The sequence below is a fragment of the Rhineura floridana genome, chromosome 16 (genome assembly GCF_030035675.1).
Source record: "Rhineura floridana isolate rRhiFlo1 chromosome 16, rRhiFlo1.hap2, whole genome shotgun sequence".
Lineage (NCBI taxonomy): Eukaryota > Metazoa > Chordata > Lepidosauria > Squamata > Rhineuridae > Rhineura > Rhineura floridana.
The window spans coordinates 7,700,942-7,717,531 of record NC_084495.1 but is presented as its reverse complement, the minus strand read 5'-3'; the positions used below and the strand labels follow the sequence as shown (position 1 = coordinate 7,717,531).

The window sequence follows — 16,590 nt, the reverse complement described above, 5'->3', positions numbered from 1 at the left end:
CACCTCTGATGGCAGGGGTACCTGGAGGAGGGCTTCCAAAGAAGACCACAGCCCATGGTTGATGTAGGAACAGACATCTCTTAATCTAGGGCTTTGAAGGTCGGCACCAGCACTTTGAATTGTGTTTGGAAACAGACCAGGAACAAGTGCAACTTGTCAAGTATAATTGAGATACATTCTCAATACTCTGTCCCATTTGGCAGCTGTATTGTGTACTAGCTGCAGTTTCCAGATAGTCTTCAGAGGCAGCCCTGTATATAGCAGTAGTGTAATCTGGAGGTTAACAGAGCACGGACAACTATGGCTAGGCTAACTCTGCCACAGCTGATGGCAGGCTGATGCACTTGGACTTACAGTAGGAAAGCTGGATTTATGAGTACTTCCAGACTGCAAAACTGGCCCTTTAGGGAGGGAGTACATCCCTGTCCAGAACAGGTTATACCACATCTCCCTGAGCAGATGAGCAACCCACCCTGAGTGCCTGCATCTTGTCAGGACTGAGCTTCACTTTATTGGTCCCCATCCCATCTATTAATTGATCTTGAACACCAATGCAGTACTACTGAATCAGATGTAAGAAATCAGAGTTGAATGAGTGTGATGGTGGGTATCATCAGCAATATAGGCTCCATACACACACCATATGTTTAAAGGCCATCATTTCCCCCAAAGAATCTTGGGGACTGTAGTTTACCCCCTCACACAGCTACAGTATCAATCACGCTTGACAAACTACAGTTTCAAGGATTCTTTGGCGGAAGTAAATGTACTTTAAATGTATGGTGTGTATACAGCCAGAGTTGGGTATCATATCCCTGTTTGTGATAATACTGAGCTTCAAAACCCCAGATGATTTCATTCTGAGGTTTTGTGTCGATGTTAAAAAGCATAGGGGCAGAGTTGGAACCATGTAGCGTAAATGCCATGGGGCTGAGCAATGGTTCTTAAACATCACTTTCCGGATTCAACCCTCCAGGTAGGAACAGAACATTTGGAACATTGTGCCCCTAATTGGCAGTCCAGAAGGATGGCATGGTCAATAGTTTTGAAAGCTGCCGAGATGTCCAAGAAACTCAGTGGTGTTGGAACTCCTCCTGCCCTCTCACTCATAGGTCATCTGTCAGGGTGATCAAGACAGTTTCTATATCAAAACTTGGTCTCATTCAAGATAACCAGCCTTGCCTTTGAATGATTGGAGTTGAATGAACACCCAGCTTATAACTGGCAAATTGCCAACAGGATGGGAGTCTAGTATTATAACCCACTTCATTAAAAAGGCAGCAGTAACATTAATTTTTTATCCTTTCCCACCAGTCTGTTGGGTGCTGTTTCTAAAATACACCTAGTTATCTTTTAAATACATTGGATGGAGAATCACCAAGTAATTGTGGGGCTTTTGTAAGAGTTTTGAACTACCATTGACCCCGATGCTTGTTTTGGGTAGCTTGGTTGTCAAAGTATATGCCCGAGTAACCAGTGGTGCTCCTTGTGACTGGAAGGGTGGAAAAGAGAGTCCAAACAAAAGGTGGAGCCAGAACCAAGCACAGGCAGTGCCAGCTAATTCTAGTTTTGTCCCTATTCTCTTCACCTTGAGTTTTTCAAGGGCAACACTGAGACTAAAGGGGAAGAAGAAGATGATAGGCAGTGGCGGCCCCTGGACAGGTTGAAAGCACGAAGACAGGCAGGCGGGGGCTGGCTGAGGCAAACCGAGGTTGGTGGTATGGTGCCCCATTTCTCCTAATGGACCAGCCTCCTCTGCAAGCAGCTCAAAAATTGTATTGGGCATTTGCAGATTTGACAGCAACCGAGATATACCACCTAAACACCAATGTAGCCAAATGGTGATTAATACTTGTTAAAAACCTGCAGACAAATACTGGATTGTGGGATAGAGTGTGTTTCCTTGGCCGTGAGTGGGGGTGGATTCTGGATTCCTAATGGGGGTTGCAGGCAGAAGAAACTCTGCCAAATTCTGTTTGTGGTTGTCAGACCAAGATATAAATACATTGCACTTAAAATATGTATGCGGTAGGTGTAAAGAAAGCTAATTTGGCACGCTGTGAGCTGTGGCTTGCACTGGAGACCATTTATTTTTAAGTGTTATTTTAAGATTTTGTGAAAAGTTAATACTGTATGCATTTTTATTCTTCTGTGTCAATCATTGGCTTGGGCTGCAGTCAAAAGCTCAGTTGGGCAGCGGTGGGGATTAACAGAGCGATGGAGCCACCGCTGCATCTGTAGTCCTGCTGGTCATGCTGAGGCAAAAGGTGAGGTGGGGGGTTAGGCAGGCAAATTGCTGCACCAGCCTGCAACTGGAAGAGTGATTAAGCCTGGATTAGGCCTGATGCTGTTGTGTGAAAGCAAGTAGGGTGAGCTGTAGATATAGCAGTTCCCAGACTGGCTCAGCATTCTACCGTTAGGTGGGCAGAACAGGGAGTGGCACCTGTCCCCAATCCAGCCTCCCATTTGTTGTTGTTGTTATGTGCCTTCAAGTGGATTACGACTTATGGCGACCCTATGAATCGGTGACCTCCAAGAGCATCCTTTATGGAATCAACCCATATCTTGTTTGGCCTTCCTCTTTTTGTACTCCCTTCTGTTTTTCCCTGCATTAGTGTCTTTTCTAGTAAATCATGTCTTCTCATGATGTGCCCAAAGTATGATAACCTCAGTTTCATCTTTTTAGCTTCTAGTGACAGTTCTGGTTTAATTTGTTCTAACACCCAATTATTTGTCTTTTTCGCAGTCCTCCAACACCACATTTCAAATGCGTTGATTTTTCTCTTATCCACTTTTTTCACTGTCCAACTTTCGCATCCATATACCATGGTCTGAATGATCCAGACTTTGGTGTTCAGTGATACATCTGTGCATTTGAGGACCCGCCACCTTTTGCACCAGGCTATGGGAGGCTTTTTCTAGAACTAGAAAAGCCTCCCATAGCCTGGTGCAAGTGGTGGCGGGGGCTGGATTGCACTGCTGGCCACCTGGCTCAGTACTGTCAACTCTAGGGGTGGTTAACGTGTGGCCCTCCAGATCTTGCTGAATTCCCATAAGCCCCAGTCTGCATGTCCAGTCAGCAACGGTTATGGGACTTGAAGTTCAGCACATGTGGAGAACTACAGGTTAGCCACCTCTGGGACTACAGTTACTGAGAGTGGCTCCCTGGGGTTTCAGACTGGCTTCTGTGAGGGGAAGGGAAACATCAGCTTGGCTGGGAATAAAGCCCCACTTTGGGCCCAGCTGAGGACTGGGAAGAGGGGTCACTTGACAGAGGGAAACTTAGGGACAAGTAGCCCAGAGACAAAACGGCTGAAGAGTGGTGTGGATCAAGGAAAGAACTGTAAAGAATTTGAAGGAAGAGCAGATGGAGAAATGAGGCTTGAGGTAAAGGAGCTCTAAAGAAATTTCACAGAGGTTAAAATGAACAGTGAGCTGTGCTGGGTGGTGCATATTAATAACACAATGCTTCTAAAAAAAAAAGTATACTTGTTTTTAGGTGCTGCATACATGGGATGAACCAGGCCCCATCCTTGAAGAGGGATTGAAGGAATGCTTACAGAGCTTGAACACTTTTATATTAAAAATAACTTTTTTTAAAAGTCCTGTCTGATTAATCAATGGCACCTTTTTAGTCTAATAAAAGATTTTTGAACAAATTAAGTCTTTCTCTAGTGTACTAAATGGGGAAATGTGCAGCCAATGGGCCAAATTAAGTAGCTGGTTGCTTAATCTCAATGAATTTTCAAAAGTCTTTTAATTCTGATGCAATCTCCTACCTCCCAGGGGAAAAAAGTCTGCTTGTTGAGGGGACATAAGAATGCTAAGTGAGAGCACACAGGCAGCAATTATTATTTTTTTCCTAATATGATTGTTGTCTTAAATTGCAGAAAATTGATGCTCAAGCAATTGAAGAATTCTATGGATTAACATCAGACATTTCCAAAAACTCAGAATCTGGATATATCCTCTTCTATCAATCGAGGGACTGAGACAACAGATTTTAAACCATCTTACATGTATTCAAAAAGGGATCAAGCCTGTGCTCAGACAGGACATTGTAGCGATAGCAAAACCAATTCCTCATCTTTGCCATAGGACCACAGGAGATCAGCTGGGCCAGTTCTTCAAGGATGGCAGCTGCCATTAGCCAGAAGGCAACTTGCTCTGGTTTTCTTTCTGGGCTGTTTTATACGTGCTAACTTCCCAAATTACCTCTACTTGAAATCTGGCTGCTTAATCATTCAAGAAACAAGGAAGGCTTTTTTAAAGTAGCATTGTGGAATCTGTTCACCGTTCAGTGACGGCCTGAGATTGTCCTTTAGTTTCTGTTCTTATTTCGTGTATTCTAGCAGAACGATTTCAGTCTTCAGTGTCAGCTCAAGACCTGTTTTACAGTACTGATTGATTTTGGTGGTGCAAGACAGCCGGATCACAGCCAGGGTCAGTTGTATTGGAAACATCACATCTTTAATTCTATATACAGTAGGGCCCCACTCATACGGCAGGTTAGGTTCCAGACCCACGCCGAAAAGCGATAAGCTCCAAAAAGTGGATCAGCTGTAGCACGGGGGTCTGGAACCTAACCTGCTGATCACACCAGAGGAGGAGAAGATCAGATCTTCCCCTCCTCGGGCGCAATCAGCTGGAGTGCGGGGAGCTCCAGCCCCCCCTCCAGCTGATCGCCCTGCTGGTGCCGTATTAGCAGAATGCTGAAAAGCGGGGTGCCGAGAAGTGGGGCCCTACTGTATGGGAAAAGGGCAAAAAGTTCACACCACTCTAGAATTTCCTCAAAGGGTGTCATCTTGAGTTCAGATAACACTATTGTCATTCTACATCCCCCCCTTGTCTTTCCCTAAATCTTGAAAATAATTTTACATGCTTTATAATATATTCTGTTATTTTTGTTTCTTTGTTAGAAGTTTTGACTCAAACCCACAACGCTGCAGAATCCAGGGGAGCAAAGAAGTAGATGGAAGTCTTTGAGATCATATCTAGTGTGAAAGCTGAACTAACTGTATTTCTTGGAGCTATTATATAAGCCAAAAGTGCCCTCTACTGAAAAAGGATCTATTTTGCGACAGGAACCAGAAATAAAGAGGCAAGGCACAGATATGGGTTAAACTAGGGCCACTTCATGGACTACAACTTGGATGTTGCAAAATTCAAAACTAAACTGCATAGGGCTATGAGACAATGGCCGGGAAAACTATAACTCTCAGTCAGGCTCCCAAGCCAGTCCTTACTGGGTGAGGTTACCATGCAGGCAGTCACGCTGGGCTGAAGTCCAGCTTTTTCCCCTGCCACACCCCTTGGGATGAGGAGGGAGGTCTTCCTGATTCATGTCCCCCTCAAAGCTCTGAGAAGCAAGTTAACCCCAGTAGTGATCCATACCCTGTTGCAAGAGCAAATCTCTGGACCCACTATTCACCTAGACGTGCCTCAGAGTGCTCCTCATCCTTTCCACTTCCTCCTGTTCCTGTGCATGCCTGCCATAGGACAAGTCTCTTCTACTCCCTCCCCCCCTCCTCTCAGTCCCCTATGGAAATTGGAAAGGTATCATTTCCAGCAACCCCTAGATTAACATCATCTGGCATATACAGTTCCTCTCTACACTGTGCAATATTGGGGTGACTTATTATCCTAGCACTATTTGTGTCTCCCCATTAACCTTCCCTGCTAACTTCAAAGGTTTTGGGCTCTCTCGACCCCTCCAGCATCTCCTTGGCAGAATGTTTGACCACAGAAGGGGCACTCTAGGCCATCTGTGTCAAACCAGTTCCAAGTCCTGCAGAGTGTGCAATATTAATGCCTTCCCTTTCAGTAGGCTGAGGTTATGCCACCAACATGACTCACAAGCACATGTGCCTATTGTTTGACCACACACCCCTGGAAGATGGTAGGCAACAGCCTATTCCATGTCAAACCCCTTCTGCCCAGCCATTGAACGGGCCATCCCGCTAAGGCCCAACTGTGTCCCCAGCTTAGAACACATTGCCCAGAACACCATACTGTGTCCTGCCATGAGGCCTCTGATGCGTGCTTCTCCATCCTGGCCACAGGAATGTCAGCAGACCATTTAAGGACCTGATATTGACTGTGTAGGTGCAGGAAACTCACCGGATGGCACCTCCCTCTGTACTATGGTCTCTGGGTGGCCCAAATGCTCCTCTTGGCATACCCGTGGCTTAAATGGCAGGTTCGCTTGACTGGTTGAAGCCTCAGAGGCATCCATCTGTGTTGAAATAGCAGTGCCTGTTTAGTTGACATCTGTTGAGCCTTAGTGCTTGCCTGCCACTCTCTCCATCGCATCCATCTGGGCTGGGATAGCCCTAAGAGTTGGTCACTCCTCATCACAATCCTCAGATGAGGATTCCTGCGTAACTGGTCTTTTCTCTAGTTTCTCAGGAGGCTGCTCTATGCCTTTCCCTTGTCATTCCAGCCCCGATGTGCCATCCCTCTTATTAGATGATAGAATAAACCAATGCAAATGCTCATTTATGGTGAAAAAAAGTGACACTACTATTATAATTATTACAACTATACTACATCCTAAAAATTGTTGCCCTCTTAAAATTATGATGCCCCAAACACTCTCTCCAACCCAACCACCACTTAACCACCACCCCCAATTACTCTGTAGTGTGCAGAAAATCCCTGGGACCCAACTGTCCGGGACCCACCAGGACCTCTGCGACTGGTCTCCGCTTGACTCCCCTTGACTGCCTACTGCTGCTGCCCAGGCCAGCCAGCAAATGCATCCGCCAGTCATTGCCCATCTCCCACACAGGCCTGCGAGGCCACTGCCAACCACTCCGCTCAGAACTCTCTGGTGCTCACAGCAGAAGCCACACTCGGCCACTGCCACACTCTAACAGAGGAAGATGGGGTATAGCTGGGTGGAAGGGCCTTATATACCTCCCACCCAGCCCTCCCTAGTGCTGGCACATTTACATGCAGGCACTGGACGTGGCCTCTTGCCAGTCTTCTGGTCCTGCTGCAAATGCACTCCTGCCTGGAAGGCTTTTAGCCCCTAGATGGGGGAGTGTATAGTGTGTGTTTCACTGTTTATGCAAAAAGGCACCTTTAGGAATGGATCTGCGTGCTATAAATGCCCATTAAGAAGCAATGCAAATTGTGGGAGTAAATGAAGGAATCATTTTTGTCTTAGCAACAGTGCTGGTTTTAAGAAGAAACTATTCAGGTCAACATGTACCAATGCTTAGGGACTCTTGACTCTAGCTGCTTTCACACATGGAGCTTATTGAGTCAGCTTAACTGATTAAAATGGCAGTGCTTCTGTCCCAATTTCTAAAATTCCTTTCACACTGCAGTACCTGTTGCATTAAAGAACTGTGGCTTTTTCAACCAATATACCGGCATGTAGCACAACTGGCTTTCATACTGCTGCAATGAACAGCACCTTGGTTTTGTCCCTTACCTGTTATACACATGCGCACTGTAGTTCTCCCGTAATTCACTGCTTCAATTCACTGGAATACAGGTACAGCTTTCATCAAGCAAAAAAAAAATAAAAAAATTGGCGTGTGCATAAAGGGTGGAAATACAGCTGCAGCTGGTACAGCGCTCCCGTGATCTTCTGGCTTCCCAGGTTTGCAAGTGGATTATTTCTGGTATTTTTATTATGAAAATTAGCACTAAACTTTCACTATAGTCCACTAGATTTCTGGAACTAGCTTTTATGTTGTGTGAAAGGTCAAACATAATGCACAAATTACTAGGAAAGCAATTGTCAGACTAATGGAATAAAGTGCACTGTGCAAGCAGCCTCTTTATCATCGTTGCCCAGTTCCTATTTTGCTGCTGCTTCAACAGAGAAAAATAAGGCTGTCTCATGAAGACTGGATTTCATTTAGAGTCTACCAGCATTATATATTGTGTCTCCAAGGATCAGTGGCGGCTGGTGTGCAGCCACAAAAACGGGATGGTGTGCTTGGGCTGTTCCTGGTGGCTCCATGTCAGCGGGGCACTGGAATCCCTTCTCAGTTTTAGGCCAAACTACAGCCCAGGCTCTGAAAGTGACTATCGTTATTGCCCAGTCTAAACCAAAGAAACAAGTGCTGTAAAGCACACAACTGCATAGATTATACAATCAATGGCAACTGATATACTTACTGAGGAAAACGAAAGGATGGGCAAAGAAGAGTGGAAAATACACCATTTTGATTACATGGAACTAAAGTGATACTAGTTGCAGTGATTTGGAAATGACAAACACTCAGTGAAACCCACACAATACTGGAAACAAAATAGGAAATGCTGCTTACAAAAAAAAAGATAAGATGACAGGGTTTTGGTCAAGTCCTGTTCCCTGTGTTCTTCAGATAAAGCACAACTTCTTAACTCAATGTCATTAACTGTAAATAAACACATTTCCCATAGGGGGGTCCACACATACCTTTCCAACATACATAATAACTGAATTCAAATACATTTAAATAACCAAAGGAAGATATCAACTTGAAGGTTGTGCAAACTCGCCACCTTTCAGAAGTCACACACCATCATGGTTGAAAGCTAGATACATTCTTTAAATATTTGTTGGGTCTCTCCAAGTGAAAATATATTTTAGTTTCTCCAAGTGGGAAATAGCTGAGAATCAGATGATAAAGCTTTTCAGTTTCAATCACACTTCAGAACCCAAGCAAATCTGAAGATCGAAATGAAAAAGCAAAATCTCAAGCCAAAAGGCAAAATAAATTGACAAGACAGTGGTTTGTATGGGTGAAATCAAGGCTACAATTTTATTGATTATGGCAAACTAGCAGGGTTGGCATGGCAATAGGGTGAGGCTCAATCTGCCATCTGCACCATGCGAAGGAACCACTTCCCCCACTTGTCAAGCAGCTGGAGAAGTACTAAACCCTTTGCTGGACCCAAGACGACCAGCCCAAAATCATGGGGGGGGAATTCAAAGAATGTGAAGCCACATGTAACTCCCCAAATTTCCCAGTGGGACGGCCAGCACTTGGCACACCAATGACCTTTGAAGTAGACCCCAAAGCTCAGGCTCCCTGAAACATCAGACTGGTACTTGCAAATCTGCACTTGCCTCTGCCAAAATGAAACCCTATTGTAGCACTGAAGAAAATGCAACCGGCCCTGCTTCATGGATGTTGTGATGCAGATGTGGTGAGGGGAAAGGACCCAAGGCATGGCCTGAACCAGTCTGGCAGAGAAGGCCCAGCGAGCAAAGTTTAAGTGCCTGAGCAGGCCTTTTAGCTCACAGACCTCACCCTTGGTCCTGCCCTGCATCACCTGCATGGAGACCTGCAAGGTGGCCAAGTTGTCACCTGGAAGAGGCTGCTCAAGTTGGATGCTGAGGTACGTTAGGGTGGTGCAGAGCCCTTCTGTTTCCTCTGGTGGCAAGGACATCCACAATTGTTCTGCTAGCCTCTGTAAAGTAACCAGCAACTCCTTGCATTTGTCCATGGCTACGGTGCCAGCAAACAAGAAGTGATCCAGGTAGTGAGTTACTGGCACCTTCCTGTTGCAACATCTCCCCATTCAAGAAATGTGCTGAAGGTCTCAAAGGCACAGGCGGAGCACCCCATATGCATTGCTTTGTGAACATACCAGCTGCCTCCAAACCTGAAGCCCAGAAGGTTGTGATCCTGGGCATGAATTGGGATCAGGCAGAATGTGGACTATGTGTCACATTTTGCCATGAGGGCCCCATGGCCACACTCTCAGACCACCTCTACAGTCTGGTCAAAGGAGGCATACCTGACTGAGCACATTTCAGGAGGGATTACATCATTGACAGAGGAGCCTTTTGGGAAATACAAGTTGTGAATGAGCCAATATTCACCTGGGGCTTTTTCGGGTGCGACTCCCAGAGGCAGCACACTTAGGTCTGGGAGTTGAGGGGGGGAGAGAGAAGCTAATGGCCCAGCCACCTTACCCAGTGCACATTCCTTGGCAATCTTTCTGGCAACTATCTGTGCGAAGTCATAGATTTTGGGTTGGGTGTGTCAGAGGCTCCGTGGCACCCAACTGCAGGAATATGAAAGCCCTTGGTGAATCCCTACCACAGGTGTTGTGCTGCCTCCATGTCAGGATAGATGTCAAGGGAGGTGTGCATAGCTCATGGCAGGCAGGCATGAACTCACTAATAAACGTCTACATGCAACTGCAAATCAATGACCATACATCATAAAATACAAGATGCGGCCAAACATATTTTGACAGAGGTGTTCCTCAGTGGCCTTGTAAATGATAACAGTGCGCCTTGTATATTTCTTTCATAAATGGGGGCTGATAATTTTGAAATTCAAAGAATTAAAACCTCATTTCTTCCTAGCGGCATATTATGGAAATAATAAATTTCCACCAGCATTAAATGGTCCTCATAGGGATATTGCTGTGGAAGGCCCTCTGCTCCTTTCTCCTTGCATAATAGGTGCCTGAGGCAGTCCCATTGCTTGGGTCATCTCCAGCAGCACATTCCAGATGTTGACATTGTCAGGTGCCTTGGCGGTTGCTACACGGGGGCTGGGGAGCTGCATCCGCAGGCCTCCCCCCTCTTCCCCCAGCAGCCTTCTTGCAAAGCGAAGAGAGCAAGGGCTTACGCGCTGCTGTTGCCTGCTTCTTGGATCCTGTGCCTGACGAACAAAACGAAAAGCCGATCGAGTTAGTAATGTGGCATGATTCTGAGCCACATTACCTTACAAAGAGGGAAGAATGAAACCTGTGCAAATGTGAAGCTGGGCCACAGGGCTTTCCAGTGTCTTAGCCCCTGCATTGAACCACTGAATTAAAACTTTTTGGGAGGTACAAGTCACACCCTGCAACACCAGCAGGATTTAAACTAAAATACAGAGGCTTGCTTTTTGAGACCCTGGCAAAGGAAACAACCTACGGCCACTTTACCCATTGACCCTACCAGTTAACCAGTTAAGACTAGCGGGACACAGGGCTCTGAGATTGCAGGCCAGACCCCTCCCGTTTTAGCTGGAGATGTTCGCGATTGATCCTGGGAGCCATCTGCAAGCAAAGCAGGCAATACCCAGATCAAGCTATAGCTGTCCATGGAGGATTGAAAACGGGGCTCCATGCAAACTGGGCCAAATTACCTCCTCTTAAGAGCCCCCTGGATGGGGGCAGGCTGGTAGTAACTGGCCCCATGGATCTCCTCCACCCCAAAAGCATAACTATAATTGTTTTTCTCATTTTGCTATTCTCTATGCATGATTACACATTGTCCCATTTGCTATTATAACTAAGCCTTACGAAGAATATGGAATTTACGGAGAGTACCTAACTGTGTTTGTACCTAACTTGACTCAGAACCCTGTGTCCCCTTTACCCGACCTCAGTGTTTCCCCTAACTCTTCTGCTTATCCAAAACCATATCAGATGTAGGTGTTTGCTTTCCATAGAGGGTGGTTGGCCTTATGACTCATCTATTTACTCCCACCACCTATTCAACCTATAGAAGCTTTTAACTATGCCTATGGAAAGCTAGGGTCTTTCCTTTTTCCTGACTTCTGAACCATTGATTCGTATAGTCCCTTGGCATAACATGTTCTTGTAAAACATATCACTACATTGGCCACCACTGCCTGTGTTTAGGCTGTTATTCTACTCCTTTTTAGATTTGACCTTTGCCTCTGCTTATGCTATCCCAAGCGAACCCACGTCAAGAAGCTGCAGTGCTAACTTCTATATGTCCTACTAGCAATGTTTAAAACACTATTAAAATCCTCACAGTTCCCTCCCCTTTCCTAACAAAAAATTCCATGAATGCAAGAACAGAGTTCTGTGTGGAAACTATACCAACTTATGTTTCAATCAGCCTTTCCCTGATCCTCATTTTAAAACTGAGTTTCCTTCACACCTCCTTGAAAGTGCGGACTAAAGTCCAGAGCGGATTCTACTGCCCCACTGACATGGAGCTACCAGCCGCTACTGCCAAGGATTATTGGAAAGAATATATGAAATTGAGAGGACCTTGCAGACATTATTTCACTTCATCTGAGAGTTATATTTAGCTGCAACTTTGCTAAAAGGTCGTACTGATGCGGTTTGAGCTGCGGGAGCTTTTGATGTCACTATGCAACATCCCCACCTGAAATGGCTTCCCAGTTTGTTTAAATGGAGAGAGACATTTTGAACATGCTTTAAAAACAGCAGCTGGACTGCACAGATCGACTGCCTCCATGGGAAGCATGCACAAGAGCTCCTTGTGAGCACTGGAGCACATACAGAATTTTATAATGGTGCACATGAATGGAAATTGAGCTTTCGCCTTCCATTCAGTTCTAATGCTAAAGGTGCTTCAGCTTGTCCCAAAGCGGCCTTCCATATAATGCACACTGGCAATAGCCTGGGAGGAGGAGATTTACTTAATGCAATGCCGCAGCTTGTGTCCTGTTTTTTTACCAAAATATTGCCCATGTGCAGGCAGGAGGACACATTCCCACAAGTCATCTTACAGCAGCTGTGTATCTTACTTGCAGAGCAGTTTTTCCTCTCCTTTGTCTCCCTAGCGGCATTCTGTTAGCAACACATTCCACAATTAAAAACAGACAAAACTTCTGTTTTTCAATTCACACCTCTACCACTTCAGACTAGGGATGTACTAGAATTCTGCCCAGTTCAGATTTGGTACTGAGTTTTCCATTAATTTACTTATTTCCCATTGGTGCGGATCTGATTTTTATGTAGCGATTTTCCATGGTTATTTTTGGAGATGATTTCTTTTTAAAAACAAATCCATGTCTAAAATATTGATATTTTTATTGATATTTTAATCTATTTTTCCTCTATCAATATTTCCTGTAATATTTCCTTTCAAAGTATGGATATTCATATCAATATTTTTTCCAAGGGGCAAAACAGATCGGTAAAAGGAGCAGCTAGTGGACAAGGAATGAACTCGAATCAATACCAGTCTCTTAGGTTAATGGAATGCTTTCGACCTGGCCCCAGCCAACAGATCCTACTTCAGGCAGAAAACTGGTGATGGCTAATTTATAATGTCAAATATGCAAAAGTAATCTTTTCTTCAGAGGTTGTCATCCTTAATAAAATAACTCTTGACAACTGGTTGATGATAATGCGTTATATGTGGATTTTCTCTTGGCTAGAAATCCTCGTAAAGACCCCAAATGGGGTCACTGATCGAAGCTTGGCATCTTGTAGGCGGTGGGGGTGGGGGTGGGGGTAGGGAGGTCACCAAGCGTAAAGACACACACACTAAACAGCAAATATGGCAGAGTAACATAGAACACTAAGATTGTATTTTGTATATTTGGTGATACCATTTTTACAAATAAAATACCTGACGAGAGAGTGAGAATATTAAGATATATACTATAGATTAAAAGTGCACTTTTGCTACAGATTTATAAGGGATTAAATTAGAAGAGAGTGGTGTGATGGTTACTTCTGTATAATAAATGACCCCCAAATGTCTCCAATAAAGGTCAAGTATGGTGAAATGCCTCAAATGTGTGTTGGTTTTTAAAAAAAATTGAATATGAACTTAAATGCCAGATTGGTGCAGATGTTTGTTCTGTTTGTATCCTGCCATCCTCCAAAGACCGCAGGGTGGCATATATAGGCTCCCTACCCCCATTTTACCCTCACAACAGTCCTGTGAGGTAGGATGGGCTGAAAGAAAGTGACTGGCCCCAGTTGTATTTATATTTATGTCACAAAGTTTGTATGCCATTTAGCTGTAAATAAAGCCCCAAGCGGTTTACAACAAACACAAAATGTACTTGAGAATTATCAATATACGTCAACATTAAAAGCAAGTTTTTTTAAAAAAAAATCAAAATACAATTAAAACCAGCAGTTAAGCCAGAACTACAGATTAAAATACATGTCAGCTTTTACATGTCTAGGTAAAATGTAAATGTACTGCCTTCAAATCAATTCTGACTTATGGCGACGCTACAAATAGGGTTTTCATGCGGCTGAGAGGCAGTGACTGGCCCAAGGTCACCCAGTGAGCTTCATGGCTGTGTGGGGATTTGAACCCTGGTCTCCCAGGTCGTAGTCCAACACCTTAACCACTACACTACACTGGCTCTCAAGCATACCTAAATAAAAAAGTTTTAGCAGGCACCAAAAAGAGTGTAAGCAAAGGCACCTGCCTGATGCCAATGCAATAGATGTTTTGTACTCCAGAATAGCTGGAGGGCACCATGTTGACTGCCCTTGTTTGCTATATGTTGGTAATATGCCCATATTGCAGATGGGAGAGCTGAGACTGAGTGGCAATGGCCAAAAGTAAGATTTGAAATGGGGCTTTCTGATTCACAGCTCAGTCTCTTAGAAATCATGTTCAGGCTTGGCACTGGTGCATGGCATTGATAGGCAACCATAAGGGCACCTTTGTAGGGCCTACTGCACTGATGACTGCCTTTGGTCCCTCTTCTTGGGGATGGTTGGCCTGAAATGGCTAGTGGCTGCCATTTAGGGATGGGGAAGAAATTAGATTCAGTTTGCATTTAAAGCTGAATCTATCAAATCCGCACTTTCCAAAACTATCGGAGAACCAAAACACAGCCATCTTTCAGAATTCACACTAACCTGAATTTTGTGATGCAGTTCTCCTGCCAAACAAGTTTACAAAAATGCATGTATAACGGGAAAATGTGAATCAGAAGAAATATATTAGTGAAAATGACATACGAAAATGCATTACATTAGAAGAAATTGCTTGTTAAGATGTGTACATTAGTCAAAACTGTGGACAAAAACGTGTTTATCTGGAGAAATTTGCAACTTAAATGCTGAAGAATTTCCATGAGGATTTTTTTAAAAAAATATGCAAATTGCTGCAGAAATGTGTAGAACTCAATTTAAGATTGGAAAAATGAGAATCGGAGAGAACCAAAGTTGACAGATTATTCCATCCCTACTGCCATTTTGTTTTACCCATAATGCCCAGCATGCTTATGGATCTGGGGAACTAGGAAAAACAAAATGGCAGGCAGAGGGTGGAAATCACTGCACCATGCTGAGAGTAGCCATATGTACACCCTGGACTTCAGGAAAGCTGATTTTAATAAACTCAGAACAATTGTAAGTACGGTTCCTAATGAGAAAAAGAGTCCAAGATGGGTGGGCGTTTCTAAAAAGGAAATTCTAAAAGTGCAATGGCAAGCAATTCCAACAAGGAAAAAAGGGGGGAAACAGCAGAAGAAGCCAATGTGGCTTCACAAAAAGCTTAGAGATGACCTGAAAACAAAAAAGGACCCATACAGAAGGTGGAAAGAAGGCCAGGCCACAAAGGAAGAGTACAGGCAGGTAGCATGGAATTGCAGGGATGGTGTCAGGAAGGCTAAAGCTGAGGTTAGCGAGAGATGCTAAAAGCAACAAAAAAGCTTTCTTCAGGTACATCCATAGTAAAAGACAGAGAAAAGAAATGGTGGCACAGCTACTCAATGAGGACGGCAAAATGATAACAGATTATAAAGAAAAGGCAGAAGTGCTCAATTCCTACTTTGGCTTAGTCTTCTCCCAAAAAAGGGTCTATGACCCTCCTGGGAAACATGAAGTAGAAGGGGCAGGATTGGAGCTTGAGCTTGACAGACAAACGGTCAAAGAATACCTAATCACTTTGAATGAGTTTAAATCGGTAGGGCCCGATAAACTGCATCCTAGAGTATTGAAGGAACTGGCTGAAGAACTCTCAGAACCACTGTCTATTATCTTTGCGAAATCATGGAGGACTGGTGAAGTGCCGGATGACTGGAGGAGAGCTAATGTTGTCCCTATCTTCAAAAAAGGGCAAAAAGGAGGAACCGAGGAACTACAGACCAGTCAGCCTAACATCAATCCCTGGAAAAATTCTGAATCAGATTATAAAGCAGTCAATCTGTAAGCACCTTGAAAGCAATGCAGTGATTACTAGGAGCCAACATGGATTTTTGAAGAACAAATCCTGCCAAACTAATCTTATCTCATTTTTTGATTGGGTAACCTCCCTTGTAGACTGTGGCAATGCTGCGCACATAATATATCTCAACTTCAACAAAGCTTTTGACAAAGTGCCCCATGATATTCTGATTAGCAAGCTAGCTAAATGTGGCCTGGATGGAACAACTATTAGATGGATCCACAGTTGGCTCCAGAATCGTACTCAAAGAGTGCTTATCAAACTGGGCGGAAGTAACGAGTGAGGTACCACAGGGCTCGGTCCTGGGCCAAATGGTCTTTAACATTTTTATTAATGACTTGGATGAGGAGGTACAGAGCATGCTTATCAAATTTGCAGATGATACAAAATTGGGGGGCATAGCTAATACCATGGAAGACAGAAACAAAATTCAAAGGGACCTTGATAGGCTGGAGCATTGGGCTGAAAACAACAGAATGCAATTCAACAGGGATAAATGCCAAGTTCTACACTTAGGAAAAAGAAACCAAATGCACAGTTATAAGATGGGGGATACTTGGCTCAGCAGTATGACATGTGAGAAGGCTCTTGGAATTGTCATTGATCACAAGCTGAATATGAGCCAACAGTGTGATGTGGCTGCAAAAAAGGCAAATGCTATATTAGGCTGCATTAACAGAAGTATAGTTTCCAAATCGCATGTAGTATTAGTT

At 44.2% G+C, this 16,590-nt stretch overlaps 1 protein-coding gene across 4 annotated transcripts in view; it reads left to right on the top strand.

The window, feature by feature from the left end:
- Positions 1–13,154, top strand: part of LOC133371178 (ubiquitin carboxyl-terminal hydrolase 12-like) — a 77,445-nt gene extending 64,291 nt beyond the window's left edge. Inside the window, exon 10 of one of the 4 annotated variants that reach the window (XM_061598323.1) lies at positions 3,891–13,154. In XM_061598323.1, coding sequence (XP_061454307.1) covers positions 3,891–3,992 — 102 coding nt within the window. In that variant the 3' untranslated portion in view covers positions 3,993–13,154. Of the gene's footprint in view, positions 1–3,499; positions 3,825–3,890 lie in introns of those variants that run through there. The other 3 variants (XM_061598324.1, XM_061598322.1, XM_061598326.1) reach the window with 3 other exon arrangements.
- The last annotated feature ends 3,436 nt before the right edge of the window (positions 13,155–16,590 follow it).